Consider the following 13,824-nt stretch of genomic DNA (forward strand, 5'->3'; position numbering starts at 1 on the left):
GTGTTGCAATGTGCCTGGCTATTTGTAAATTTTTTCTAAAGATTTAAAATTTTTTATGTGTATATATGTGTGCCTGTGTGAGTTATTATGTATATAAGTGCCCAAAAATATTAGAGACATTGAATCCTTTGGAACAGGAGTTACAGGCAGTTGTGAGCCTTTTAATGTGGGTGCTGGAAACTGAGCCCAGACCCTTTACAAGAGCAACAGGGTTTCTCTGTGTATCTCTAGCTGTCCTGGAACTTGCTTTGTAGACCAGGCTGGCCTCAAACTCACAGAGATTCACCTGCCTCTGCCCCTTTTGGAAAGTCTTTAATTTCAACTTGGTATCGTTGTTTTTGGCATGTGGGAGGAAGGGTCACTGTATTGCCAGTATGGGATTTTTGGTTTTGGAGTTTTGTTTGTTTGTTTGTTGGTTTGTTGGTTTTCTTTTTTGAGGGGGGTGGTTGTGGGTCTCTGGCTATTCTGGAATTCACTATGTGGACCAGGCTGGTCTAGAACTCATAGAAATCTACTCACCTCTGTCTCCCAAGTATTGGGAGTAAAGGTGTGATTTACCATGCCTGGCTGCCAGTCTATTCTTGAACTCCAGGGCTCAAGTAATCCTTTTGCTTCAGCTTCCTGAAGAGCCAGGACTCCAGGCACAGGCCACTGTATGTATAGCTTTTTCTTCTCAAATCAACCTTATTGGCCTATAATTTAACACATTTCTGATAAAGGTATAGGTGGGTGTGTTGAGCTGCTCACACCTGTGAGCCTGCTGCTGGCCCAGGAGTGGAGTTACTATGTTGCTCTTCTGTGTCTTGCTTCTCTCCACAACAGTGGCTGCATGTCTTTGTGGACAGTCAGGACTGCTGTGCTGTGCCAGGCAGATTTACCATCTGTGTGGTGATCTGGGGACACCTGGGGTTCTCTCACCTCAGTTAGCCACGCGTCCATCCCATTTACAGTTTTAAAAATTGTACAAGTAGGCCGGGCGGTGGTGGCGCACGCCTTTAATCCCAGCACTTGGGAGGCAGAGGCACGCGGATCTCTGTGAGTTCTAGGCCAGCCTGGTCTACAGAGCAAGTTCCAGAACAGCCAGAGCTGTTACACCGAGAAATCCTATCTCAAAAAACTACCCAACCAAATAAATAAATAAATCTTGATGGAGAAAGGCTTGAGCAGATACTGTACCCAGGAGGAAACAGAGGAAGCAGCATCTGAAATGGGCAGCACTTGTTGTCACTGTGTCTCAGACGCCACCACACACCTCTAGGGAGACGGAAATGTAAAACCCGAAAGGATCTGAGACAGCAGATAGGGGTGCAGAGTCTGTCCACATGGAAAGCAGCTTAGGGAACTAAGATCTTTCTCTTTCAATTTTGTGTGTTTGGGTATTTTGACTGTGCACCATTTGTGTTTTGGTGCCCATGACAGATCTCCTGGAACTGAAGTTAAAGATGGTTATAGCTGTCTTATGGGTGCTAGAAATTAAACCCGAGTCCTGGGCAAACATTCAGTGGGGTTTTTTGTTGTTGTTTTTATTTTTTTTCTCGAGACAAGGTTTCCTTTAGCTTTGGAGCCTGTCCTGAAAATAATAGCTCTGTAGACCAGGCTGGCCTTGAACTCAGAGATCCTCCTGCCTCTGCCTCCCAAGTGCAGGGATCAAAGGTGTGCGCCACCACCGCCTGGCTTGTTGCTCAGTTTTGACTAAGGCTGTTGCTGTGAGATGACCTGAGAGCACCGCAGGCTCTTCTGAGTGTCAGACACAGCAGGAACTTCTAGGCTGGTCTTGGGCCTTTTCTGTCTCAGTCTTGGCCTTACAGTGACTCCATGGAGTCTGGGTCTCATACTGAAGAACACCAGAAGCCAAGGTCTGGGTGCTGGGTGTAACTTGTAGCCACTAGGGTAAGGCTAGCTTTAGGCTCTGAGAACAGAGAATGGTGCACGCTTGCCTTCACCACGCTATATCCACACTTACAATTACCCTGGTATCTGTGGAGTGTTGGTTTTCAGATCCTCCAAATGTGAAGTGTGTGCACTCAAATGCCTTACACACAGTGCCATCGGTGTACAGCCACAGATATCTCCACTTACTAAAATATACTAATATAAAATGTGCCACACACAGAGCTGCTTTAGTGCATGATGGACAATGACAAGGAAATCGTCTGTATGTGTTCAGCGTAGATGTGGTTTATTTTCAAGTGTGTTCTTTTTGGGGGTGGGAAGCAGGTCTTTCTTTGTGTAGCCTTGGCTGTCCTGAAACTAGCTCTGTAGACCAGGCTGACCCTTAAACTCAGAAACTCACAGAGATCCGCCTGCCTTTACCTCCTAAGTGCTAGGATCAAAGGTGTGTGCCAAAACAAGGCATGTTTTCTTTAAAAGAAAATAAAAATGTGTTGGTGGTGCACACCTTTAATCCCTTCACTCAGGCAGAGGCAGACAGATCTCCGAGTTTGAAACCAGCCTGGTCTACAGAGCAAATTCCAGGACAGTCAGGACTACGCAAAGAAACCTTGTCTCAAATTAAAAACAATAACAACAACAACAAACAAAACAAAAACCCAAAAAATGAGCAACAAAGTCAGTAAAGTGGTGTTGGAGGCCGGCGATGGTGGCGCATGCCTTTAATCCCAGCACTCGGGAGGCAGGGGCTGGCGGATCTCTGTGAGTTCGAGACCAGCCTGGTCTACAGAGCTAGTTCCAGGACAGGCTCCAAAGCCACAGAGAAACCCTGTCTCGAAAAACCAAAAAAAAAAAAAAAAAAGGGATGTTGGAGCATTACTCAAAGCGCGAAATCTCACGTCCAGGAGTCCACAGTGAGATAATTGATTAAATCGGCAAACAGGAGCAAGGGGCATGGTTCCCATGCAGAAGAATCCCACGTGAATGGGCTCTAGCTGAGGAAGCTTTTTTTTTTTTTTTGGTTTTTTTTCTAGACAGGGTTTCTCTGTGGCTTTGGAGCCTGTCCTGGAACTAGCTCTTGTAGACCAGGCTGGTCTCGAACTCACAGAGATCCGCCTGCCTCTGCCTCCCAAGTGCTGGGATTAAAGGCGAGCACCACCACCGCCCTGCTAGCTGAGGAAGCTTTAAGCCCTGCCCCTTTCCTGCTCCTTCCCCAGAGATCTGCGAGGGGTGGAGGACTGCTCTGTTGTAGAGAAGAGCTGTGCTCAGGGCCAGCTTTAGACCTAGAAGAAGCTTGCACACACTGAGGGGCTGTTTGTTCTTTATTTGCAGAGGTATTGTGGCCAGTATTTTGGTTTTCTTATGTTTTGGAGTCACACAAGCCAAAGACGGGCCATTTTCCAGACCTCATCCAGGTAACTTGCCATTTCTCCATGTGTGCCGTGTATCCCTTCTGTTCTGAGCAGCTGCTATGTTTGTTCTGCTGGATGTGAATGTCCTGTCCTCTTCTGTCAGCTCCATGTCAGGGAGAGCTGACTATACTTTCTTCCACCTGTCCTATGGTCCTCTCACATTCTTCCTGCAGACCAGGGTGCCCTAGGATCACAGGAGGGGCTAGAGACCTAGAGGTAGCCGATGGATGCTATCTCCATCATCCTTTCCCAAGTTCTGACAAATCCATGCATCAGATTGTCCCCTGTGAACCTCAGCTGGAGGTCATAAGCCACCCACTTTTCTCCTCAGTTGACCAGAGCTCAGACTAGGAGGCACTTGAGGCTGCAACTTGGTGTGACTTAAGGGCCTCAGCATATATTTAGGAACGTGTTTCTTTTTCTCTCAATGGGATTATAACTGTTGAAATACAGAAACTATTTTTAGGCATGTAAAAAAATAAACACTTAAATTTGGATGTGTTGTGTATATTTATTTATTTATTTTTGAGGGAGGGTCTCACTATTGCTCAGGCTATTCTCAAATTCCTGGATTCATGGAATTCCCTTGCCTCCCTTCCTGAATACTAGGACCACAAGTGAGTGCTACAACACTGCTGGTTTTCCTAGGTTTTGTTTGATTGTGGGTTTTTTGTTGTTTTGTATTTTGTGAATTAGGCAGTCTTGAGATTTTGCCCACATGTCTCTCTGTGTACTTAACCTGATTGTATAACAAACCACTGTAGGAGCAGAGATAAGAGCAGAGATAAGGGATGATTAGCCCTTAAGGATGGGGCATGTCTGCCAAGGGTAAGTTAGTTATGAGTTGTGAACATGACTCCCCTGTGGCCCAGAAGCTCTGAGCTGGGCCCTTCAAGGATCCCAATAGGCTGTGTAATTGCTGCTAGATTACTGGGTCTTCTCGGAGCCCTTGGTAGTTCTCCACCGTCTGAGCCCTTGCCTCAGTAAGGTTTGAAGCAGAGCCACAGAAAAGCAGAATAATTAAAAAGTGCCCAATTCGTTTTAGTGGCATGTTTTCTCCTTTGATGACATGTTTAATTGTGATATTTTCAGATGTAACTTCTGAAATGTCTCTCTGAATGACTCGAACTCTACCATACAGTGGGGAAATCAACAAAACCTATAGAATTTTATTTGGAGTTGACATTCTCTATTTTTTTAATTCTTATTATTATTACACACGTATATTTGATTTTTTACTAGAAAGGAAGGATGCTCAGTTTTAGGTGTTAAAGTCGTACACATTGCTTTGTTACAATGAAACTGCATGTGTACAAGGAGGTGGGACTAATTGCTAAGTGCTTATCCTGTGTTTGGAAGAAGACTGTAAGCCCATCCAGTAAGGCATACTTCCTCATCTTGGAAGCCACATCTCAGTGAACATGACAGACAGGAGCATGCTGGACACTGGAAGTGTCTCTAAGACTTGCAGGTCCAGGGGACAAGCACAAGTCTGAAAGGGTTTAGGATTTTCAGAGGCGCCCACTGACTCTGAGCTAAGTGACTGTTGCTCTGGCTCCCAGTACTTGGATGGATGTTGTTCCTCTTCCTCTTTTTTTTTTTTTTTTTTTGTCAGGGTCTCACTGTGTAGCTTGGCTGCCCAGAACTTACTCTGTAGACCAGTCAGGTCTTCAACTCAGATATCTGCCTGTCTCTCCCGAGTGCTGAGATTAAAGGCCTGTGTTGCCATGCTCGAGTCCTCTCCCTCTTAGCATGCATGCTCACCTATGAGTTACTTGGAGAGCTCTGCTCTGCCTTTCCTTCCAGTGTAGCTGCTCTGCGTGAGCGCCAGGCTTTTTACCATTCTTATCTTACTATGTAGGGAGTCGTTCCTCTGCCGTCTCCCACCCCCCACCGCCCACTCACTTTTGGTTAATGTACTGAATCTGGAGCCATCAGAGCCTCCAGTCAAAAGGCTTGTGATGTAGCTAAGTGAGATATCACCAGGTATCACATGGGAGGGAGACCTTTCTGCAGGACTGTGCCCTCGACCCTACCTCTTGGTCTGCACTTAGGAAGACCCAGTCAAGCTGCCTCAGCTGGAGCCATTATCTGCCTGGCCTCATTAGAGCAGCAAAATGAGGTTTCAGCTGACCTCCCTGGGGAGTTGCTTTATTTGGAAACTTTAATTGGCTGTGAACACCTTGAAACAGGTCCTGGTTCCTTTGAAACAGCCTCCCTCCGTGGTTCAGTTTTTTGTTTTTGTTTTGTCTGTGTGCAGTGCTAGGAGCTGCACCCTGGGCCTCATGCATGCTAGACAAGTGTGCCACCACTGAGCCGCAGCCCCAGCCCCTTTCCTGGTTCTTCTATCTGGGGCTGTGTTCAAAGCTAGGGTTCAGATGTCATCCCCAGCACTGCTAAACAGTCTGTGTTCCTGTCTCACATTTTATATTTAGGTGGACAAAGGACCCTGGCATCAAACCCACCACACCCAGAGGTCGGGGAGTTTGGGGGCAGGGTGTAGGAGCAAGGATTCAGGTAGTTCAGCTTCTGATTTGGGCTCTTTCTTGAAAACAATATGGGAAAGACAGGAAACAGCACTAGCGAATAGATGATGTCCGTTTTCAAGCTGATGAACCTTACTGTTGGGCTGGGCAGTGATGGCCACACCTTTAATCCCTGCACTTGGGAGACAGAGGCAGATGGATCTCTGTGAGTTTGAGGCCAGCCTGATCTACAGAGTGATTTCCAGGATATCCGGGGCTGTTACACAGAGAAACCTTGTCTTGAAAAACTAAAAAAAAAAAAAAAAATGGTGTCTGCCTCTTTGAGGAGGACACCCCCTCCCCGCTCATTACACAAGCTCCAGTGGTGTAGGTCCTCTTGCCACCCTCGACTACTGCACCCCTAGCGCCGGTGAAGATTTTCACACAGGTCTTCCTCCACTTCGTAACCTCCATCTGTGTAACCTGGAGTAACATGAACAAATCCAGTAAGAGCATCCCACATCGTGTTTCCTATCTGGGTTGGTCATTCTCAACCAAATAGATAGGTCACAGATCCTGAATGCCTGGCACCTCCCTGCCTCTTCAATACCGTGGTGTTGTTGAGGACGGAGGGTATTTGAATATTAGAAGTCTACTGGTAAGGTTTGTGTTAAAACACCTTCCTAAATAAAGTCTAAACTTTGTACTCATTCATGATTAAAAACTAAACATATTAGAATTACAAGGTTTTCATCCCTAGAAAAAATGTCCAGCAGAACCTAGAGCAGGTCAGCAGCACATACATGCAGCAGCACATACGTGCAGCAGTACATACAAGAGTAGGGTGTCGCCACCACCACGTCTACCCAGCGTTACAGGCCTCTGCCTCTGTAGTAAGGCAAAATAAAATAAACTCCTCATGACTGGGATGGAGGATGCATTTCAGAGAGAAGCTTTGTGTGTAAATTTATTTAGGCCTTGTGAAAATTCTACAAAGGACACCTGAGTACCCCCAGAAAAATATTATCTGTGATGAAGACCCTCCTGAGGCTGGGTGGAGCCTAGAGCCCCAGAACAGAGCCCCTGACATTGCTGTTATCTTGTTGTAGCTTACTGGCGGTTTTGGCTGTGTGTTAGTGTGGTCTACGAGTTGTTTCTCATCTTCATCCTCTTCCAGGTAAGCAGTTTTTCTTGGTTGATAAAGTAGGAATGGATAATAGAGGAGGCCTTGATTGTCAGCCCCAAGTCCTGGCAAGGAGTCAGGCTGGACCAGCACAGGCAGACACACAGTGTCTCACTCCGGGAGGGCCAGTGTGGAGGGGCTGTCTGAGTGTGGGTCCAGGCACAGGCTGGAGAAGGCAGCTCATCTGATTTCAGGACAGAAAATGTGTAGTCGAGCAGGTTTGCCCTGGCCTGTAGCTGAACAGCTCAGGCTTTCTGAACTTTGGCCTAGCCTGGGACCCGCAGAGCTGGTGGGGCTGGCGACTCACCAGGGGTGGAGTGGGATGGAGTGTTACATTATGTGTTCACTAATGGTTCACTCACTGAACTCTGAGCTTCATGAGTGAGTGGCCAGCTTTGTTATTGTGCTATCTTTGGCCGTTATCAGGGCCAAGTCCCTGTGCATGTATGGACATCCTAGCAAGACCAGAACAGCTTCATCTCCTGAAAACCCACTCAAAGCCCTCGATAGTCTCTGTTCTGTCCTACAGTTACCTGCCATCTCTCACGGTCTGTCTCAGAACAGCCCATGTATGAGTGGAGCTAGCCAGAGCTTATCGTCCTTCTGAGGTCCACCCAGCTGTATCGTCAGCTGAGAGACACTTCAGGGTGGCAGTCTGACCACTCAGCAGAGCCGAGAGGCACTTGGTTTCCCGTTTGGAGCTGCTGTGACTCACGCTGCTTTCCTGTATGGACACAGATTTCCGTGTCTGTCCTCAACAGGCTGTAGTGGTCTCACTGATCACCTCAGACGTGTGCCCTCAGCGGTTTGAGGAACCACCAGGCTGCCTTCCAGCATGGCTGTGCCATCTTGCACCCCACCAGCACTGACTTGCTGTTGCTTTCCCTCAGTTCTGTTGTGTGAGTGCTCCGAGGTGGGGTTGCTGCTGGTGAATGGAGTTACACCCTAATGGGTATACGATGGCATTTCTTGGTTTTGTGTTTTGTATTTTTTTCTGCCACGGGTCCACTTGAAAATACCACCGCACACCTAGGTTCACATCTTCTGGGCTCCTCAGGCCGACCTTGCTTCTCATGGGCTGACAGCTCTGCAGAGACTGGTGGGTGTATGGTTGGTCAGTGCCAATGTAGTCTTCCGCACTTTGATCCTTTGATCTTCTCTTTCAAGATTGTCCTGAGTCATCTGATCTACATTTCCAAACGAGTGATAGAATCCCTTTCTGGCTATGTAAAAGAGCCCATGAGATTTCTTTTTCTTTCTTTGCAGTGCTGGGGATGGAACCCAGGCCTCCTGCATGCTAGGCAAGCGCTCTACTACTGAGCCACACCCCAGCCCTAGCAGGTGAGATGTTGACAGGGGTTGCATTGATCAGTTTAGAATACTGCCACCCCGACGTTAATAAGTCTTGAGATCCATGAGTATGGGGTCTTTTTCCATTATTTAGGTCCTTAATTTTTTCCTCCTATGTTTTATAGTTTTATTGCTGTAAGTTTTGTGCTTCCTTTGTTAAACTATTCCTGAGGGTTTTACTCACTTCATGCCTTCCTAAGTGGAATTGTTTTCTCAGTCTTGTTTTGGACTGCTTGTTAATAGTGTGTAGAAATACAGTTTATTTTCATGTTGGTTTGTGCACTGTGACTTGCTAAACATCAAATCCTACAGAAGTACAGGATTTGATGTTTTCTAGTTCCTGCCATCTGCCTTCTTCCTAGGGCCCTGTCCCTTTCCTAAAGGATAGAGAATAGTCTTAAGAGACTGTAATCTTGGAGTGGGGTTTGCTTTTTAGGTGTCCTGGTACTCGGCTACAGACAGCAGCTCCATTTGTGTTGGCCATGTGTGTAACACTTGTTTCCTGACTGGGGCTTTCTGTTTGTCACTCTTGCCTGACTCCTGTAGCTGGACCTTCCAGAAATGTATTGAGTGCAAACATGGACCTCCTTAACTGGTTCTTAATCTTAGCAGAGTATCTACCTTTCTGTCCTGAGTGTGCTGAGAGCTCTGACTTTTCCTAGAAGCCCTCACCAAGTAAAAGCAGTTCAGTTGTAGCTGGTTGAATGTTTGTATTATTTGATTTTAGGATATTAGATTTTCTCAAATGCGTTTTCTACATTAAGTGAGATGATTATGTGTTTTCCTTTATTGATGATGGCATTTATATTAATTTTTTAAAGATTTATTTATTATTACATAAACAGTGTTCTGCCTGCTTATATGCCTGTGCACCAGAAGAGGGCACCAGATATCATAGATGGCTGTGAGCCACCATGTGTTTGTTGGGAATTGAACTCAGGACCTCTGGAAGAGCAGCCAGTGCTCTTAACCTCTGAGCCAGTTTCCTAGCCCTATGTTGATTAATTTTTAAAATGTGTTTTATTTGGGGTGTTCTGTTCTGCTTTGTTTTTGAGACAAGGTCTTGTCATGTAGCCAAGGCTGGCCCAAGCTTCCAGTAGTCCTGCTTATATTTCCCAAGTTCTTTGATCACAGGCGTTTACCACCATACTTGGCATGATTTTCTTACTGGAACCTATGATGTGTTCCTGAGATGACCCTGTCTGTAGTGTAGACTGATCCTCCATCATATTTTGCCTAGGATCTTTGCATCTGTATTCATGAGACACATGTCTTTGATTTCCTGGAACTGTATTTTTTTTTCTGGCTTTGTCATCATAGTTAGTTAGAATTTGTCTGATGTATTTCTCAGGATTTGAACAGGGTTAAGGTATATGCCGTCTGCCAACAGGGCTTCTGCAGGTGAAACTGACCTGATCATTGATAGGCACCGCCAGTGTCCCTCCTTATGGTGCCCTTTACAGCATGTTTCTACTCCCTAGAAGGAAGTTTCTGTGTGCTATCCACGTGGGAGGAGGAGCCAGGACTTGAGCACACTTCTGGTGTGTGTGTGCGTGTGTGTGAACTTGAGCTCTACTACCTCGGGTGTGCATGTGCGCATGTGTGTGTGTATATGTGTGTGTTATTGGGATTCCTCTTAGGAAAACCTGTCTCTTTTCCACCATATGTTAAGTATCTAATAATTTTTTGTAATCGTGTGACTTTGTTTTAGGTTGTAGTCAAATACTGCTTTTAAGTTTTTACTTAAGAGAGTGCAGTCTGGGAACTGGGTTTGCTGGTCACATGCCCAGTTCTTGGCCGCAGACAGCAGCTCCATTTGTGTAACACATTACTGTGATCACATCAGTTTTAGTACTCTATCTTGAAGGTCCTTCTGCAGCCTGGCTACTTCCTGCCCATCCTACCCTCTAAAAGAGTGCCATGGGGTCATAGGGTTTTTGCATGTTGATCAGGGGCAGCAGGTATTTTGCAGGTGTTTTGAACCTAGAAACAGGTACCCCTTGATTCTGAACTTCTGCCAAGCCCAGAACTCATCTTTTCTGACTTGGTTTGAGGCCTCAGGGCCTACTCTAGAAGGTGGTTTCAGGAACATTCCTGCCTCAGCATGTCCTCAAGTCTTGCTAGTTTCCAGGGCACACGACATTAGCAAGATGGCCATCTGTGAAGTCTCTGCACCAGGGACAGGTGAACTCAGACTTTGAGATCAGGGGCTAGACTGTCAGCTGGCCATTTTGTTCCTGTTTTCTCTCCTGTCTGTGGTTTGCTTTCACTTCTGTCTCCTCTGCTGGCCTCCCCTTTGTCCTAGCTGGTGGTTTGCTCCAGGACCCCTCTTCTTTTGTGTCCAGAAGTGCTTCCTTCACCAAGGGGACAGAACTCTTACCAACTGCTGCAGGTCCAGAGATGGGGTTGTGTCTGACAGAGTAGCCTGGGCATGGCCTGGACTGTGGAAAGGCAGCAGTGCAGGGCTGTCTCTTCTGGGTAGGGATCTAGTCCTTTATCCGCTGGAGACAGTGTTGTAGGGCTGGCATTTGTGCCTTGATGGCTCCCTGGGACTCGAGGTGCTCTAGCTGGAGTGGAAGAGCAGCTGTCCCTCTGACATGCTGACCAAGATAGAGGTCACATCACAGACTCCTCCATCCAGGCTGCCCTGCTAAGCCTGACCACACTAATGACTCTGCTTTGCAGACAGTCCATGATGGCCGGCAGTTTCTGAAGTATGTGGATCCCAGGCTGGGAGTTCCATTGCCAGAGAGGGACTACGGGGGCAACTGCCTCATCTATGATGCTGACAACAAGACTGACCCCTTCCACAACATCTGGGTAGGGGTGTTCCCCTCAACTGCAGGGCTTCAGTAGCCCCAGGACTGTTCTTTACTGTATGGGATCAGGCAGGGTACCCTGCAAGACTGTCCACCTTCCTGCTTTTCCTCAGGCTCCTTCAGGGCACTGTGGTGTGACTCTGCACATGGGGTACAGGCCCATGGGCCTGCTCATGTTAGATGAGGATCCACAGAGAGGCATCCTGCTCTCTGTTCCAGCGTGGTCATCTAAAGGTGTCCACACACCAACATCCTTGCCAGACTCTGACTTGGCATCACCAGCCCGGATGCTTGGGCGAGGGAGGGGAAGGGAATGACCCTGGGCCTTTGCACAGCTTGAAGTTGTGCGGTCTCTGGAAACTTGCCCAAGATACCATAGGGGAGAGACTGCCTGAGGGAGGGACTGCCTGAGGTGGGCGCTGGGCCTAAGGGTCGCATTCTTGTTACCTACAGGACAAGCTGGATGGCTTTGTCCCTGCACACTTCATTGGCTGGTATCTGAAGGTAGGGAGATCTAGCTGGCCTGACACCCTGCTTCTCTCTAGTCCCCCTTCCTCTGTGTTCCAGGCCATTTGGGGCCACAGTAGACCTGAGTGGTAGGTGGGCGCGCCCTGGTGAGGAGGCACAGCTGTCCTGGAGAATATGTGCAATCCCAGAAGCATCACGGTTTCTCAGCAGGATTCAGGTGCTAGTGCTGGCCCTGCTGTTCCGCTCTGTGCCCTGTCCCAGCACGGTGGCCAGTTAGGAAAAGGGAATGAGGAAAATGACAAGGCAGAAAGCCCAGGTCAGCCTGGGTTCCTGGTGTACCCCATGATAGTGCTGCCTCTCGGCCACAGCACACAGCCTGAATCAGGCCTTCTGTCAGAGCTCAGTGCCAAACTTCTGGGTCCCTCCTTTTTGACTGGCAATCTTAATGTTAGAAAGGCAGCTGCCCATCTAGTGCACATACCAGGGACCTACTGGGCTGGGAGCTGGAGGCAGGAGGCTGGGATTGTTTGTTTGAAGGGCACAGTCTGTAGGGAGTGGATGGCAGAGCCTGATGGGGTGCTCTCTGGCACCTCACAGACCCTCATGATCCGTGACTGGTGGATGTGTATGATCATCAGCGTGATGTTCGAGTTCCTGGAGTACAGCCTGGAGCACCAGCTGCCCAACTTCAGCGAATGCTGGTGGGACCATGTAGGTGCAGTGGGCAAGGCGCCGCCGGGGTGGGCCTGGTCCTGTCGTCGCAGGCCCCATGGCTAATACCTCTCCTTTCCTGACCCAGTGGATCATGGACGTCCTCATCTGCAACGGGCTGGGTATCTACTGTGGCATGAAGACCCTCGAGTGGCTGTCCTTGAAGACATATAAGTGGCAGGGCCTCTGGAACATTCCAACCTACAAGTACATCTTGGGAGTTGTAGAGGGAACCACAGGCATTGGGTCCCCAAGCACAAGGCCTTGCTGCTCAGGAGGGTGGCAAGCAAGATGGGCTTTTGTCCTTCAGACCTTAGAGTGGTAGAGTCAACGCCTATCTGACTCCTCCATGTAGCCCCCTCGCCTGCTTCTCTCAAGAGGCTGTGGGCCTGTTTGGTCTACGTTTCATACAGTGCAGGTTAGCCTCAAACGTGCTGTGTCATCTAGGGTGACTCTTGCCCCCACCTTCCAGCTCTGGGAGCACTAGTGTGTAACCCTATACCTAGTTTCTCTGCTAAGAAAAAAATGATACCAGAAGTGGTGGTATACACCCACAGATTCCACGGCTGCGGAAGCTGATACAGGAGAGTTCTTTGAGCACAGAGGTTTGAGGCTAGTCTAGGTGATTCAGTTTTGAGACTCTCAAAACCAAGAAAAAGTGGGGGTTGAGGATATAACTCGGCTCAGTAGAGTACTAGCCTCCCATTCTCAAAGCCCCTGGTTCAATCCCTGAAACCACATGAACCAAATGTGCTGTGATCCCAGCACTTGGGCGGTAAAGGCAGAGCAGGAGTTGACAGTCATCCATGGGTATATAGTAAGTTTGAGGCTAGCTAGCCTTAGCTACATGAAACCTAGTTTCGAAGAATAAAAATTAGCCAGGCCCAGTGGCACACAACTTTAGTCCCAGGAAGCCAGCCTAGTCTACATAGTAAGACCTTGTCTCAGCCACAAAGGCAAGGTGGTGTACACCTTTAACCCAGCACTTGGGGGGCAGAGGCGGGTAGCAAGTTCCAGGACAGCCAGAGCTACACAATAGAGAGACTCTGTCACACAAAGAAAAGAAAAGGGCTGGCAGAACTGGGCAAGATAGGTCCAGCCCTGGAGAGGTAGGGGACAAGAGGATCACCCTGGTCCCTGGCACCACAAAAACAAAACCTGAGACAATAAGGAATGAGGTTCCCCTCCTGTCCCGGTGCCTCGGGCATGTGAATAGGCCCCTCTGAGTGGCTGTGTGTGACTGTGAACAGGACAGAGCCTTGTGTCTGCTGAGGAGGGCAGTAAGCACTGGCTCACAGGTTCTCTGGCCTTAGCCATTGCCCTCAGGCTCCTGGCTTTCTGGTTCCCAGGGGCAAGATGAAGAGGATTGCCTTTCAGTTCACGCCCTACAGCTGGGTACGCTTTGAGTGGAAGCCCGCCTCCAGCCTGCACCGCTGGCTGGCCGTGTGTGGTATCATCTTGGTGGTAAGTCCCAGCAGCCTGGTGACTGTGTATCCACACACCACCAATGGTTAGTTCTCAAACTG

General features: G+C 48.2%; 1 protein-coding gene and 1 non-coding gene across 4 annotated transcripts in view; one reads left to right on the forward strand and one right to left on the reverse strand.

Moving 5' to 3' along the window:
* Positions 1-13,824, forward strand: part of Ptdss2 (phosphatidylserine synthase 2) — a 45,066-nt gene that overhangs the window by 16,664 nt on the left and 14,578 nt on the right. For 2 of the 3 annotated variants that reach the window (XM_026781137.1, XM_005351495.2), the window contains exons 3-9: positions 3,223-3,305; positions 6,877-6,944; positions 10,986-11,120; positions 11,573-11,623; positions 12,185-12,298; positions 12,387-12,505; positions 13,648-13,762. In XM_026781137.1, the coding sequence (XP_026636938.1) occupies positions 3,223-3,305; positions 6,877-6,944; positions 10,986-11,120; positions 11,573-11,623; positions 12,185-12,298; positions 12,387-12,505; positions 13,648-13,762 (685 nt within the window). Of the gene's footprint in view, positions 1-3,222; positions 3,306-6,876; positions 6,945-8,265; positions 8,292-10,985; positions 11,121-11,572; positions 11,624-12,184; positions 12,299-12,386; positions 12,506-13,647; positions 13,763-13,824 lie in introns of those variants that run through there. The other variant, XM_026781138.1, reaches the window with a different exon arrangement.
* Positions 8,211-8,281, reverse strand: Trnaa-agc. Its single transcript has one exon. It is a non-coding gene; the product is annotated as a tRNA-Ala (tRNA).

The sequence above is a fragment of the Microtus ochrogaster genome, chromosome 8 (genome assembly GCF_000317375.1).
Source record: "Microtus ochrogaster isolate Prairie Vole_2 chromosome 8, MicOch1.0, whole genome shotgun sequence".
In the NCBI taxonomy this organism is placed as follows: domain Eukaryota; kingdom Metazoa; phylum Chordata; class Mammalia; order Rodentia; family Cricetidae; genus Microtus; species Microtus ochrogaster.